Source organism: Glycine max, chromosome 12, assembly GCF_000004515.6.
Source record: "Glycine max cultivar Williams 82 chromosome 12, Glycine_max_v4.0, whole genome shotgun sequence".
Lineage (NCBI taxonomy): Eukaryota > Viridiplantae > Streptophyta > Magnoliopsida > Fabales > Fabaceae > Glycine > Glycine max.
In genome coordinates this window covers 2,629,585-2,646,195 of record NC_038248.2, presented here as the reverse complement: position 1 = coordinate 2,646,195, position 16,611 = coordinate 2,629,585, and the positions used below count along the sequence as shown (strand labels likewise).

At 36.0% G+C, this 16,611-nt stretch overlaps 2 protein-coding genes, 1 non-coding gene and 1 pseudogene across 4 annotated transcripts; 2 read left to right on the top strand and 2 right to left on the bottom strand.

The window, feature by feature from the left end:
- The first annotated feature begins 452 nt into the window (after positions 1-452).
- Positions 453-4,993, top strand: BZIP21 (bZIP transcription factor 21). 2 transcript variants are annotated; one of them, XM_014764463.3, is made up of 5 exons: positions 453-683; positions 769-1,986; positions 2,065-2,197; positions 2,293-2,377; positions 3,553-4,448. In XM_014764463.3, exons 2-5 carry the CDS (start codon positions 794-796, stop codon positions 3,606-3,608), a joined length of 1,467 nt encoding a protein of 488 aa, XP_014619949.1. In that variant the 5' UTR covers positions 453-683; positions 769-793; the 3' UTR covers positions 3,609-4,448. The 2 variants fall into 2 exon arrangements, with proteins under 2 accessions (XP_014619949.1, NP_001345592.1); NM_001358663.1 differs by lacking the exon at positions 3,553-4,448 and adding an exon at positions 4,455-4,993 and having other exon boundaries at positions 470-683.
- Positions 4,994-6,282: 1,289 nt separating this feature from the next.
- TRNAL-CAA (transfer RNA leucine (anticodon CAA)) lies at positions 6,283-6,366 on the top strand. The gene has a single exon. It is a non-coding gene; the product is annotated as a tRNA-Leu (tRNA).
- Positions 6,367-8,067: 1,701 nt separating this feature from the next.
- Positions 8,068-10,157, bottom strand: LOC100801720 (amidophosphoribosyltransferase 1). Its single transcript, NM_001362902.1, has one exon. The coding sequence runs from the start codon at positions 10,068-10,070 to the stop codon at positions 8,370-8,372; it is 1,701 nt and encodes a 566-aa protein (NP_001349831.1). The 5' UTR covers positions 10,071-10,157; the 3' UTR covers positions 8,068-8,369.
- A 2,486-nt stretch (positions 10,158-12,643) lies between these two features.
- Positions 12,644-14,215, bottom strand: LOC100818946 (amidophosphoribosyltransferase, chloroplastic-like; annotated as a pseudogene).
- Positions 14,216-16,611: the final 2,396 nt, after the last annotated feature.

Genomic DNA, 16,611 nt, shown 5'->3' with positions numbered 1-16,611 from the left:
AAAAACAAACAATAGGGTGAGCGGTTTCCTTTAAGCAGCGCGTCGTGAAGTAAAATGTCAATTTAGGCAAAATGAAACAAAAAAGGAAAAACATTCGTAACAAAATCTGATTTGAATATAAGTTAATCAGAATCCAATTAGTGAAAGAGAAAAAAGAATTTTATTTAAAGAGATAAAAAAAAATTAAATGTTCTTTTAAGCCTTCAAAATCAAATAGATAATTACCCCGGAACTGTAGACAGACAATAACTTGGGAGAGGCAAAAGAAAAAGAAAGAAAAAAAGAAAAGAAGACATTGTGGATTGGGTAAAGGGTGGCTAAATAAGTTGCGGAGACAAGGCGAAGAAAAACCTGGCCTATGAGAGAACAAATGAGGTCGGAATGAAATTGAAATGCGAGCGAAATGCAAATTTGTCCGAAATGAAATTGTTATTAAATTAAATTCACGCGTAGTAGTCATGAAATCCGTGTAGTAGTCATCGTCGTGGGTGTAGAGAGAGAAAGCAGAAAGAGAGTTCTTTTTTTCTTCTGGTTCTTGGTTTGGTTTGTTGCTCTTGTTCTAGAGAGAGAGAGAGGGATAAGTGCCTGCTCCTTCGGCATTTCCGTCAGACAAAGTTAACACTTCCAAGACCGATTAATCAATTCGCCCCTTCACCATTCCCTATTACATGAACTCTCCCAAGGTCACTCTCACCATAATAACTTCGTATCATATCGATGGTTACTCCACTCACCTTCATTCTTATTATTTGTTATTTTCGGTTGCAGATTTTAATTTGAAGCTGAAAGAAGAATGGGAGAAAATGAAGAAGCGATGCAGAGGCTTCACTTTCTGAAGCAGCCGTTAAACATGGAGCAACTTAGCATCCCGCAATTCAACCCCTCGCAAATGCGCGCGAGGCAGCATCATCATCAGAATCAGTTCGACGGTGGGAACAGTAACAAGCGGGCTGGTATACCACCCTCCCACCCGCACCCGATCCCTCCCATTTCCCCCTACTCTCAGATCCCGGTGTCGCGTCAGCACAACAACATTTCCCCTACACCCACCCACACCCGATCACTCTCGCAGCCCTCGTTTTTCTCGCTCGACTCCCTCCCTCCCCTCAGCCCTTCCCCCTTCCGTGACTCCTCCTCGACTTCCGTGTCGGAAGCTGCTGACGTGTCCATGGAAGATCGCGACGTGAGTTCTCATTCCCTGTTGCCACCCTCACCTTTCTCCAGAACACTCAACAACAGTAATTTACCATTACCCCCTCGTAAAGCGCATAGACGCTCTAACAGTGACATTCCGTTTGGGTTTTCCACCGTTTTGCAATCCTCTCCGCCGCTTATCCCTCTTCGGAACCCCGTTTCAGCGAAACCTGCTCAGTTAGTCAAAAGAGAAACACCGTGGGACAGGGGTGTTGAGAATAATAATAATAATAATGTAGAGGGGTCCGGGGAGAAGAAATCCCCTGAAGGGGAAGTGGTGGATGATCTTTTCTCTGCTTACATGAATTTGGATAGCTTTGATGCGTTGAACTCTTCTGGGACAGATGATAAAAATGGAGGCGAAAATCGCGATGATTTGGATAGTAGAGCGAGTGGGACTAAGACCAATGGTGGTGACAGTAGTGATAATGAGGCCGAAAGTAGTGTTAATGAGAGTGGGGATGGTGGGGTGAGGCAGGGAGGGAATGAGAAGAGGGAAGGGATGAAGAGGAGTGCTGGGGGTGAGATTGCGCCCACCACTAGGCACTATAGGAGTGTCTCCATGGATAGTTTCATTGGGAAGTTGAATTTCGATGAGGAGTCGCCCAAGCTGCCTCCTTCCCCCGGGCAGAGAAGTGCTCTGATGTCGCCTGCTGGTGGAATTGATGGGAATTCGGCGGCCTTCAGCTTGGAGTTTGGAAATGGGGAGTTCAGTGGGCCTGAACTGAAGAAAATTATGGCCAATGAAAAGCTTGCTGAGATTGCCTTGATCGATCCAAAGCGTGCCAAAAGGTGTGTTGATGTTGTGGCATTTGACATACTAACATGTTGCCTGTGAACTGATTGACTTGGTTTTGGGGTCATTTTCAGGATTTTGGCCAACCGGCAATCGGCTGCGCGATCCAAAGAGCGGAAGATGCGGTACATTTCGGAGCTAGAACACAAGGTTCAGACTCTACAGACAGAAGCCACCACACTATCTGCACAGCTTACTCTGTTACAGGTGGGGGACCTCTTTTTGTTGTTGGTAATTTAGTACTGTGATCATGATTTTTGTTGTTTAATTTGATTTAATTCCTTTCAATCATGTGATCACAGAGAGATTCGGCTGGACTCACTAACCAGAATAGTGAGTTGAAGTTTCGCCTTCAATCCATGGAACAACAAGCAAAGCTTCGAGATGGTATTTCTGTCCTTTAATTCATAGTCTATCTATCAGATTTTCTCTCCATTTTGTTTTATTGATTTGTGGCTGAAATCTGCCAGGCATCACTAGTTAATTATTCACCTATAGCATTGGTTGAACTTGTAGTTGCAATGTTGCATAGATTATATATATATATATATATATATATATATATATATATATATATATATATATATATATATATATATATTATCAGTGAATGTTAATCGTTAGTTTGTTAGTTTTTGTTAGCAAATGTGATTAAACCTGCAACCTTTCCCTCCTTTCCTTCTTTCTTAACCATCCAATCAACCTTATATCTCCACATAGATTATATTTCATGTCATCATGTATAGTGAATACTTCCTGCGAAGAGTGTAAGAGTAAGGGTGAACAATTCAGCAGTCTGCTTGTAAAGCGGAAACATCATACATTTAACGATAAAATTGCCTCTGTTTACTTTTATTATTATTATACTTAAGAGCTGATAAGCTATTTAATTGTATGTTTGTGTCATAATGGAAATATTACAAGTATGGAAAACTGACAACAATACATTCTTTTACTGTGGAGAACAGTAGTAGACTAGTAGTGTATAAAAATTGTTCATGTAGCACCTTCAAGTTGTTGGATTAGATTTTATTTTCATTCTAATTTGGGATTTTAGTTTACATCAGTTGCTCAATTTTATTCTGTTCCATTAAATTTTATGTACGAAGACCAGGGCCGTTTACATTATCTCATTCTGTTAACATTATTTTTACTGCTGATTACTCATCTTATTGGGAGTAATCTTTATAAGATATGTTAGGTATTTCATGTGAAAATCTATCATGAGTTTTCACCTAACAGTTTAAACTCGTAGGAGAGTTGGTTCTTGATATCAGAATTTATCTGCACTTTCACCAGAACATTATTACCCAGCAGTGGTTAGGAGTTTCATTCTTGTCACTCCCTTTGTTCTAAAACGTTGAATTTAATCATAAGTTAAAGCCAACTGTTAATTATCTATATGTCAAACCCAAAGGGGTCTCTTGTGCAAGGGCGTGTTTCATATCATGAGCCTTCACCGACTAACATTTTTTGCTAATAGTAGGCTGGAATGCTTTATATAGCCTTTTTATATTTAAGTTTATCTTGTGACACGGTTTAACTTTCAAAGTGGCATGTAGGAATTCCAGAGATAATGCAGAGAGGACGACCCAATTCATTGCTAATGTTTAGGTGACCTACTCAGTTATTCGTGTCCAAATTTCTTGGGGAGAGTTGAGAAATATTGTGAGCGAAAACCAAGTCAACTACCTTTTCTTTACACAAGTCATTTGTTGTAGTCAAGAATCAAGATGACTATTAATGAAGCAATCCCATTGTAGCATCTGCTTGATATGCCCTTATCTGCACTTGCACCCTTCTGCTGAATATGATTATGCATGAATTTCCTTTGCATAGAAGCTCATTATGTGAAGTTCTTTCGAGAGTTTTTTTGAAAGTGATACGTGTTCATGGAGTAGTGACCTTTGTGTGTGCATGCTTGAATTTATTTTATTTTTTCTGATGCTTACTCCTTTTCTATTGGAGTTATCAATAAAAGACATTAGACATGGCAACGGGGCGGGGACGGGTATTGCCTCCCCAGTCCCTGACCCCGACTCCTCAACATATCCCCGTCGGGTATTGGATATTCCCGTCCCCGGTTTAGATATGTATTTTTTTTTTGTAAAAAAATTATATTAAAAATTTGATTTAAAAAATAATTGATACGGGAATGGATATGGGATGAGTGGTGACATCCCTGTCCTCGACCCCAACCTTGGTTTAAAAAATTGGGTAATCTCTGAACCCAAACCCATACCCGGTCAACTCGGGTATTTCCCATCAAAATCAGGACAGGTTTGGACGGATACTCACACGTACGGGTTTCATTGTCATGCCTAAAAGACATACTTGCCTGCTACATTTTCATACAATTACTAGTAGCTGCCATTTGTACCTCTATTAACATTTGGAAACTAGTTATGACTTTATAGATTGCTTCCTTCTGACTAAGTCTGTGCCCTGTATTTTCTTCTAATAGCTCTAAATGAGGCGCTTACTGCTGAGGTTCAAAGACTAAAGCTTGCCACAGCTGAACTAAGTGGCGATTCGCATGGTTCTGGCTGTTTGATTCCTCAACATTCTGTCAATCCTCTGATGTTCCAGCAACAGCAGCAGCCTCCTACTGCATCCCAACAAAACATTCATCTTCAACAGCAGCAACAGCAGCAGCATCAGAATGGTAATGCCAACTCAAATTCCGACTTAAAACAATAGTTTGGGAAGGAGTTCCTGCAGCTGCATGGTTGGCTCACTGCAGTCAGTTTCGCATATTTACAAAAAGGTTTTCCTTAGTTGTTATGGTCTCAAGTTTGATTTGCATTATTACCTGTCCAGCTCAGACAGAAAGTCCATATACAAGTTCTAATTCCTGTCTTTTATCTAAATTATTATAGAGCATATTTAATTTCAGTATATATATTAAATTGTAAGCATTATTTGGACATGATTTGTTTTATGATGGCATTTTAGAGAAACTGTTCAATCTTTCTTTTTGTAAAGAATGACCATTCTGTTGTTGTGGATCTGTTTCAATTTTCTAATCTGTTCGGGGTAATTTAATCCAAAAAATTCAATGCATCACATCGAAGTCAGAATCAATCAATAATTCAAGAGGGACCATACCGACATCTTCTCACGTAATCTATACTATACTATTATATCTGGATTAAATTATCTTCTAGCTTAACTTGAAAATGGCCCAGTTGTAGTTATTTGTAAAACAATAATAAGAAGTTACTTGTACGTGAGACTCAGTGACTCAGACGGCGGTATAGGTTTTTTATCTGAGTAATTTTAAGTTTCAAAGATATTAAATATAATTTTTTAATAAGTAGAAACGTTAACATTTATATGTATATGGACACATCACACATTGAGTTTTGTTGTTAGCATTTCTGTTTTCTAACAAAGTAAATGAGGACATTTCTTGTAAAATGATGAGAAAAAGGGAGTAGGGGAACAATTTAGTTTGTTTGTAGAGTAATATATTTAAATTTTAGAACTAGGGATAGCTCATAGCACTACCTTGAGTATCTTCTTTCATATCTTTGCCTCTTAATTGTTTCTGTCTTCATCTCCTATCCCTATCTCGTAATAACTTTCCCGGTCCATGTTTCTTAATTCTCCGGAAAGTGAGGAAGCCCTCGTAATTCGTTTTTTCAGAAGGCCCCGGAAAATCTTGGAATTTTTTATAAACTAAGGGTATTAAATATTATATATTATATTTCATTTTAAAAACTAAATTATGAAAAATAAATTAACAGATTAAATATTAATATATACGGGAGTTCGTGGGACGAAATGTGTGGTCCTCGTCTCCATCTCAAATTTAATTTAAAGATTTTTTTTCTCTTCATTATTTTATGGGAGAACATTTTCCCTACTGAAGATTTTACATAGAACAGTCTCCTCGAAAATTATTAAATGGCAGAGAAAATTGTCATTTTTATTTATAATGTTCTTTGCCTTTATTTATTCTTTTGAAACCCACAGTGGACAAAGGTTTAAATAACAATTCAGATTGGATATTAATTTTTATATAATAAAAATTGAAAACGAGTACAGTGGGCTTTGAGGCTTGGAAAACCTTTCAAGTTTCAAACATGTTATTGATTTTTTAGATGGCGGGAATGATTTTATGAAATTGAGTGCTCACAAAAAAAAGAAGTCAAATAATGAAGATAATCGTTGAAAATGAAAAGGCAACAAAGCGATAGCCATGAAATTACAGAAAAGAAACAAAAGAAAAAGTAGATGGAGTAAACTCGTTTTAATAATAAAATTATATTTAAAGCATTATGACATATGTCAGGATGGCCGAGTGGTCTAAGGCGCCAGACTCAAGTTCTGGTCCTCGTGAGAGGGCGTGGGTTCAAATCCCACTTCTGACAACTTTACATTAAACTTTTGCAATTTTTTCATATTTCATTTACTTGCTTGAAGAACAATGCAAATGGTTTTGAACTCTGAAGTGTACGAGGAAGGGTCGGCTTCCTAGCCTCTTATGTTGCTTTTATGTCCCATTATTCCTCTTTAATTATTGTTGCGGTAACCCAAATCTCATGATAAATGCCCTTTTTTAGTGTGCAAAAACTAGTTGTTCTAGAGGTAGAATTTCTTTCTTTAGCTCTGAAAAAATCTATTGCTTAGCTTGTAAGTTTTCAAGTACACATAGAGAAGGTATGCATTTTTATAACGTAGGGTAAATAAGAGTGGGTGATTGAAAAGTTACACAACAATATTTATTTTTTTCCTTTTTAATTAAAATTATTCAAATTAAAAGTAACATTCCTTCTTTCAACAAAATGACCCAACTTAGTATCGGAAAAAAAAAAAAAACGACCCAACTTGGTATCAACCATTCTCTAATGTCTATGGCCATGATGGGCTCGGAACATTGCTAGTCTCTGCTGACTGAATATTGAATAATGCACTTCCCTTGTGTTTCAAAGTCCGTGGAGTTATTTTCCAACTCATGCTGCAACAGTCAACAAAAAAGTAGACAAGTGCATGCTTTGTGGACCCAAAAAAAAGGTCTATGTTTTGAAAATAACTTATTTTAGGAATTTTTTTTTCTTTCAAAACTCTATTCTAGATCTGTTGATTGAAGAATTTTGTATCATCACTCTTTTTTTTACAACCAAAATAAATTAATCCAAACGTGCAAAGTGCAAACTCAATTTAAGATCCAAAAGGTAAAGTGCATCCTACGAATTTAGTCTTTTGCTGAAAAAGACCGATGCTAAAAATGTCTTGTAGTTCATTATCATTTGAGCATTTTTCTTATAACTATGTAAATACATTTTATCATGTTGACAGTATAATATCCCATTCTAACCTCGCAATGCTGAAGAGTAAAAAATGTAACTTCGATCTATATTTGCCTTTTCATTAATAGGTTTGGATACGAGGGATGCTACATTGGCAAGTTTCCAAATGGTTCTAGATATTGCATTAGAAATACATTTTTTTTTCATTTTTAAAGGCTAAAAATGGATAAAAGATGATTTTTTTTTTGAAATATCATAATATAAAAACGTCATGATAAAATATGTATTTAAACTTTACTTTAAAAGTCTGAAGAGCCAAATAGCTTTCTTGTCTTTTGTGTGGTGTCACTTTAACCTTGGATTCAAGTACAGATAGTATACAATAGCTTTGAATATTCGATGACGATAAATATGAATAGTAATTTATTTAAGTCATGTACTCATGTTGTTGACAGGCATGCTGAGGTGAATTTGAAATGTCTAATTCCAGTGCTTATTTTTAGCTCCTTTTTGTTTAGTAGTTTCTGAAATTGTCATATGTCATCACTTTAGTCTCTAAAGTTAACTAAATTAAAAAAAATCTTGAAAATATAATCAACGCTCATTTGAGTCTGAAGTTACATTCAATGTGTAACTCGAGATAATATTAATATATGAAAATTCATTTAAAAACAAGTGTTTTAAAAACTAAAAAAACTAAAACAGTTAAGAGAGGTTTTCCCATTATATCCTCTGTTTGTCTTGTTCAACTTTTCCCCTGAATTCCACACACTTTGGTGCCTTGCGCCACTCTCAAGTCTACAAAACCTCGTGTGATTGCATTTTAGAAACTAAAAACACTTTATTAAATAAAAATCAAACACACCCCCATTTTTAGGTTTAAACTATCAAACTGGACAAGATTAAGATACAGTTTCTGAAGTACTTCTAGTACTTTCTCGAGTCAGAATTAGAATTTTACTTAGAGAACTTATATTGACCTATAATGTAAACATTATTATCCGTATCATCAAGGTAAAACTTCAATTTAAAATGAAGAACAACACCAAAAACACCTGAAGAACTGCATCTGATTTTTGTCCACTGAGGGATGCCTTATGCTGCAAAAACCAGATATAGGAATATTATGAAATACTAGTACTAGTACCAGTACCAACCTTGATTTGATTTCGGTTTGCCTGAACCCAACCACCATCAATAGACTCCAAGCTTCCATTCAAGCCATCATCAACAAAGTCCCCAACCCTCTTCACTTTAAGCTCTCTTGGCTCCACAGGGTAATTCCCAGAGAAACAAGCATAACAAAAATTTGGACTTTCACTTCCCAACAACCTCTTCAAGCTATCAAAAGGCAAAAAGGCAAGTGAATCCGACCCAATAAAGTCCCTTATCTCCTCCACACTCATCCTATTCGAAATCAACTCCTCAGAGCTAGGAGTATCCACACCATAGTAACAAGAACCAATAATCGGAGGACTCGCAATCCTCATGTGAACCTCCTTAGCACCAGCCTCCTTCAACAGCCTAACAATCTTGGACGAGGTGGTTCCTCTCACAATGGAATCATCCACAACCACAACACGTTTACCTTCAAGCACAGCACGAACAGGTGATAGCTTCAGCTTCACACCAAAGTCCCTAATCTTCTGAGAGGGCTCAATGAAAGTCCTCCCCACATAGTGCGACCTAATCAAACCCTGCTGAAACGGAACCCCAGCTTTCGCAGCATAACCAAGCGCAGCCACAACACCAGAGTCAGGCACAGCAATCACAACATCACACTCCACAGGACTTTCAGTAGCCAAAATCTCCCCAAATTGTCTACGAGACTCATACACAGACCTCCCAAAAACAACCGAATTGGGAAGTGCAAAGTAAATATGTTCAAAAATGCATTGTTTTGGTTGAGGATGAGACATGAGGCAGAGACTCTGAATACCGTTTTTATCCACCACAAGAACCTCACCAGGGTAAACCTCCCTTTCATAAGTCGCTTCAATTAGGTCAAGCGCGCAGGTTTCAGAAGCGAAAACAACAGCACCGTTGCTCCTTCTCCCCATAACCAAAGGCCTAAACCCGAAAGGGTCTCGAACGGCGACAAGCTTGTCCTCGGTGACGAAAACAATAGAATAAGCCCCTTCGAGCTTTTCACAGGCGTCAACGATTCGAAGAATGAAGGGTCTGTGTTTGGAGGTGGCGATGAGGTGGAGGACAACCTCGGTGTCAGAGGTGGTGTTGAAGATGGAGCCGTTGTCTTCGAGGTTGGTTCGGAGGGTCTTATAGTTGACGAGGTTGCCGTTGTGGGCCACGCCGACGGAGCCGAAGCGGTAACCGGCGACAAAGGGCTGGACGTTTTTGAGCATGGATTGGCCGGCGGTGGAGTAGCGGACGTGGCCGATGGAGAGGCTGCCGGGGAGCTGGTCGAGTTTTGATTGGTTGAAGACTTCGGAGACGAGGCCAACGCCGGTGATGGATTGGAGGACGTTGTTGTTGACGGTGACGATTCCGGCGCCTTCTTGGCCGCGATGCTGGAGCGCGTGGAGGGCAAGGTAGCAGAGGCGCGAGGCCTCAGGGTCGCCGTATATGCCGACCACGCCGCACTCCTCGCGCGGCTTCTCGTCGTCCCACGCGCCTTCTTCGGCGCGTGAGAAGGTGGAGGAGACGATGTCGGAAATTGGGTTTTTGGAGAAGACGAGAAGAGGGGGTTTGGCGGCGGCGCGAGGGGGAGTGGGTAGGGTTATGGGGAAAGAGTGGGTTTGGAAAGTAAGAGAGGAGGGTTTGGAAAGGGAAGAGGAGAGAGTGGTTGCTGCTGCTGCTGCGGCCATAATACCTTCTTCTAGGTTTTGGGACTTGAAATCACTTTTTTTTCCAACTTTCTCCTCAAATATAAATATAGGTAGTGATTTCTTCTAATGCCAAATTGCTCGCATTTGCGCCATGTCATGTACTAGTACTATTTAGAGAATAATTTTGAATTTGGCTCTTCCTCAATCCAATGGAAGTGACTCCACTATTAAAAATTACTATTAGTTATTTAAATAATTTTTTGTTATTATTATCATTCATTAATTAAAATAAATAAATTAATGATTATAAATATACTTTATTCTGTGAAATGTGTGTATTCATTTTACAAAAACTATTTTTTTTATTCACTTACGAATAATGAATTTTATACTCTACTATATTTGGTTTATCAGGGAAAGTAGATGGAAGTAAAGTAAAAGGAAGAATAAAAAAGTATAAGTTTTTTTTTTTTTTTTGGCTAAAAGTGGGACTAATTTATAGTTATTTGACATGAGAGAATGTGAATGAAAATAAAAGTATATGAAACGAAAATATATATTAATACAATAGCACAAATACTCTTAAATAAATACCAATAATTCCTATAAAATATATACAATAATATTTTAGTCTGTGCATTGCATAAAATAAATATTTATTTTATATAACTAAATTTATATTAAATATTTTTAACATTTACAATAAAAAAACATTTTTTAATATTTAAATTATATTTTATATTTATCATAAATGATTTATATTATGATACAATATTATTTTTAATTATTGATATTATTTAAAAAATATTAAAGTTAAAGATATTAAAAGAGATAAAAAAAAAACTAAGACACATACTTAAAGCATAAAAACATTATAGTAAAAAAAATAAAAACAATCTCGTTGAAGAATGACAACTAAAAAGTAAAAACAGTCCCATACAACATAGCTATTCTAAACTATACATTTTCAATTCACTTTTGATAAGTGTCACTTATGATGTAATTTTGTCACATGTTAGTGTTTGACGTAATCCCCATTCAAAAACACTCATTTTCTCAATAGAAAAAGGAATTGTTCATCTGAATTTAAAAAATTGAATGATTTTTCCTTAATCAAGTTTAAGGAAATTATGATCAATGTATAATTTGATTCAAATAGTATTAATTAATATATATCCTAACATTTTGATTCAAAATAACAGCACATTCAAATTAAGGTAATTAATAATATTTATGATTTGAAAATTCAATTGTTTTTTTTAAAATATTAAACATGTCTTATAAATATTTTGTCGAGTGAGCGTTGCCTATTAAATCTATGAAATTTGGAATTTTTTTAATTGCCTCATCTTATATTGTATACTTCTTTTGTCTTTTTATTTGTTGAATTCATTTGTCTTTTTATTTTATTTTATAGTTTCATCTTTTTTCGTATCTTCTTTCTTTAAGTAAGCTTCTACCTTTTTATTCATTCTTCCGAAATACATTCAAATAATTTCCTTAATATCTAATATTTAACATTTGCCTTTTTTATTAAATATATGTGTTTTAAGCAAGCTATGCCAGCAATCACGGGTCCCAAAGTATTTTGGTTGAGATGAAAAAAGTTTTACGTGATAAAAGATTACATTAAACTAGAACTATTCCATTTAAATGTATGGTTGGATAATATATTATGATAAATACCAATTTTCTTTAAACTCTTGAGTTTTTTTTATGAATTTGTTAAAGTGGGGATATGTAGCACTTTATACAATATACATTAAATTGAGGGCGATGTGTACTCATATTTTGTTCTCAATATATTTAATTTTTTTATAAACTAAAATAAATTAATTGGTATTAAAATACACTAAAAAAAATCCGGTTTCTACCAGTGGTTTATTATCGACGGTTAGTAAAATCCGACGTTAAGCCAAATACAATGTGGGTATGTAATCGACGATACTTTGTAGTATATTTGTTTTCCGCGGCAACTAGAGTGGCGCCCTTTCTTTCCAGCGAAGGAAAATGTGTTTGTCCCAAACATATTCATTCAATTACAGCAATCTCCATTCGCATTTTTCTCCACACCCTAGCAATCAATCTTCAATGCGATTGATTTTCTCTCTTCACAACATACCAATCTTCAATCTCAATTTTTTCACACCCCAATAATGTAATTACTTTTGATTTCTCGCTTTGAGGTTTTTTTATCCCTAACCTATATATAATAAACAAATTATAAGGCTCGCACAAAAAATAATTTGTTATGAAATTAAAAATCCAAATAAATTGTAAGTGAATCATCCATTATAATATAATTTATTGTGCATTCAATCAAATTAAATAAAGTTATGTAGTACATTATTAATGATGCGAATAATAATAATTTATCTTTTTTAAAAATACATTATATATAGTTACTATGCATGTTCATTTTATTCCTGGAAAAATAATTTCTGTTTTATTATCTTCTCAACAACAATTAATAAGAATGATTTAATTAAAAAAATTATTTATTTTTTATTTCAATTTTTTCGATATGCAAAATTCTCGATAATCACACATCCATAATCTTTGATCCAGAATTAAAAATAAAAGCATATTACTATTATATTTGGAACAAGATATTACACAATGGTAACAAATTTCCTTTATTAATTTAATTTTTTAAATGAAATAAATAATAATTTCTATAAATATGAAAAAAAAAAACAATAAAACGTATATGGTACCATGAATGATGAACAAATTAACAAATAAAATTGGAAATGAGTAACTGAATAAATTTTAATAGTAATTTCCTAATTGTAAGTACCGAACCCTCTTCACCGGATCATTCTCAAGTCTCTTTGGGATCCATAGCATAATTCCCAGATCAAAAGACAAGTGAATCCGTTCCAATAAAGTCTATTATCTCCTCCACACTCATCTTATTCGAGAGTATATCCACACCATAGTAACAAGAACTCGCAATTCTCATGTGTACTTCCTTAGCACCAGCCTCCTTCAACAACCTAATTAACTATCTTGGACGAGGTGGTTCCTCTCACAATGGAATCATCCACAACCACAACACGCTTACCTTCGAGCACAGCACGAACGGGTGATAGCTCCTGAGAGGGCGCAACGAAATTCCTCACCGCATTGTGCGACCTAATCAAACCCAGCTCATACGCAACCCTTGCTTTTGCAGCATAACCTATCGCAACCACAACACCAGAATCAGCCAAAGCAATCACAACTTCACACTCACCGGGACTCTTGGTAGCCAAAATCTCCCCAAATTGTCTACGAGACTCATACACAGATCTCCCAAAAACAACCGAATTGGGAAGTGCAAAGTAAATATGTTCAGAAATGCATTGTTTGGGTTGAGATGAGACATGAGGTGCAAACTCTGAATACCGTTGCTTCTCTTTCCCGTAACCAAAGGCCTGAACCCGAAAGGGTCGCGAACGACGACAAGCTTGTCCTCGGTGACGAAGACAAAAGAATAAGCCCCTTTGAGCTTTTCACAGGCGTCAACGATTCGTAGAAGGAAGGGTCTTTGTTTGGAGGTGCCCGTGAGGTGGAGAACAACCTCAGTGTCGGAGGTGGTGGTGAAGATGGAGACGTTGTCCTCCAGGTTGGTTCAGAGGCTCTTATACTTGACGAGGTTGCCGTTGTGGGCCACGCGGACGGAGCCGAAGCGGTAGCCGGCGACGAAGGGCTGGACGTTTTTTAGCATGGACAGACCGACAGTGGAGTAGTGGACGTGGCCGATGAAGGGGCTGCCGGGGAGTTGGTTGAAGACTTCGGAGACGAGGCCCATGCCGGTGATGGGTTGGAGGACGTTGTTGTTGACGGTGACGATTCCGGTGCCTTCTTGGCCGCGGTGCTGGAGGGCATGTAGGGCAAGGTAGCAGAGGTGCAAGGCCTCGGGGTCGCCGTATATGCCCACCACGCCGCATTCTTCGCGGCTTATCGTAGTCGTCGACATTGTAGGCGCCGATGGTATCGGAAATCTGGTTTTTGGAGAAAACTAGGAGAGGGGTTTTGACGTCAGCGCGAGTGAGAGTGGTGGTCATTGGGAGGAGTTTGGATTTGTGGAAAAGGAATAAAGAGGGTTTGGAGAGGGAAAAGGATAGAGTTGGTGGCACTGCTAAGGCCATAGTGAAGGAGTTTGTGTTGTGACCAAGGGGAGATGGCATGGAGTTAGGAAAGAAACTGAGCAACACACCTAATGCTTTTTTATAGGTTTTGAGAGTTTCACCAAAAGATTTAATTAAAAAAACTACAATCTCTTTCAGAAAAAGTTATTTTTTTTATCAGTCAGAAAGATAAATTAATCTACTTTGAGAATATTAGAGTAATTTAATCATTTTTCTCTATCTTATTCAATGTAATTGGTTTTCTTTGTCTCTCTTTGATTATTACTGCATCTAACTCAAACCCCAACCTTCTCTCTCTTCATCTTGATTATCCTCACATTTAAATATTAAATAACATTTATAAAAATAATAAAAATTCATACTATTATTTTTGGTAAAAAAATCTTAATATTATTTGTACACTTAATTTAAGTTAAAAAATCACTAAAAAAATTCTCACCAAGAGAAATAACTAGAAACATTTTTAACAAAAAATAGTAATAACTAAAAGCGTTTTCATATATAAGATAATTATTTTAATACTTTTTATATAAAAACATTTAAATTTATGTCTAATAGTTTTCTCAAACCTTTAGGATCTGTTTGTTTGTTGGTCCCAATATGATAGAATTGAATAAATATCTCATCATTTTTATAACATGATAAAATAAAATATGATTGTGTTATCATGTCATATATATATTATAGCATCCTATTATAGAGTCCTCCTGATCTGATCCTGTATGTTAAAATTAAACGTTGATGCTGCCATTTTTCAACAGCAATCTTGTTTTGGTGCTGGACTCTGCATAGGAGACGATATATAAGGGCACATTTCTACTAGCAAGAACTCTGTGAAAGCATGGTATTCCTCACCCCAAGGAAGCTTAAGCTTGGGCCCTTCTACAATGTCTTCTTTGGATCCAAGAATTTGGGATATCAGAATATATTACAATTGAAGTCGACAGCAAATCAGTGGTGGATGACTTACATGGCAGACCAGGGACAGCAACACATGTGAATTTCATCCTCCTTGGGTGTAGAGATTTATTGATCAATATTTCAAACCCAAGGTGGGTTTTGTTAGAAAGCAAACCAATAATGTTATTTATTCTTTTGCGAGCATCATTATCTTATGCTAGCATTCATACAATATTTCTAATTGTATTCTCCATGTTATCTTAGCGTTCACATCGATTTTTAAAAAATCGTTACTAACGTATCCAGTACAATATCAGTTTAACATAAAATTGATTTTAACTGAGCACTGATAATATCAATTTTTTAAAAATTGATATTAACTAATTACTAATAACATGTATTTTTTTTAAAAACGATATTAAGCCTTTGTTGTCGACATCGATTATATTAAAATCAATGTTAACCATGACATTTCATTTACAAAAATATTACTGTGCATTTTTAAAAATTAATTTTCCTAAAACTAACATTAACTTGACGGTATTAAATTCCTTTTTTGTAATAGTGTTTTTATTTTTTGGCTAAGTTGAGTGTGAACTGAACATCTTCTTTGGTTGAGTTGAGAATTTATTCAAATTTGATTCGGATCACTTTCGGCCATTTCTCTCTCTCTCTCTCTCTGTTTTTATAATATTATTTCCAACTTACGTGAGAAAAGATTTGAGATTCCGTCGCATCAAGTAACACTATAATTTATTTATTCTTATGTAAATTGGTACCTTCCTCTTCACTCTTCAGTCACAGATAGAGCAAGTGATGACACGAATAGTTTTTTTTTTTCTTTTGGTTTATGAAATAATTGGAACTGAATCAGTAACTTTAACAGTTGAACTGTATAGCTAATTATCTCTTTAATTGCGATACCGAGGAACAAAAGAATTATTCCGTAAAATAAAATACGATAAATTGAGACGGAGGGATTTGATGGTGATTCGAATATGTTAAAGCTGGCGAAGATTTTAATTTTTGCTACAAGCCTAGAAATAGTTGCTTATTGCCCTATGAGAAATTGCACATGTGGGAGACGAATAAATGAATGCTCGTACTTGCACTATAATTTTATGGGCATTGTTTTGCATAGAATGAACAAGTAAATAACTTGACTATACAATTTCATAGTTTCATTTGATTGGTCGGTGTTGGCCAATTAGGGCGTCGAATAGAGGATTAACCACTTTGTTTATTGAAGAGGAGCCCTAAATGTGGCCACTCGCCAAGTTAACGCAGAAGCTGGAGCGCAGTCGCGTCTAGACAAGAAAAAATATATAATAACACGACCACATTACTATACTTATCCTAAATTGTTCTTTTTTATTTTCCTTTATATTTTTAGCAATGCAAAATGTTGTATTAACAACAATTATGTAGCTTTCGGCGAAATCAACAATGCTGTCTGCAATGACAAAGCAAAAGGATAAGCCATATCATCAATGCAGGGAAAATAATTGGCCTTTTAATTATAATACATTCAAACACTGAACTCC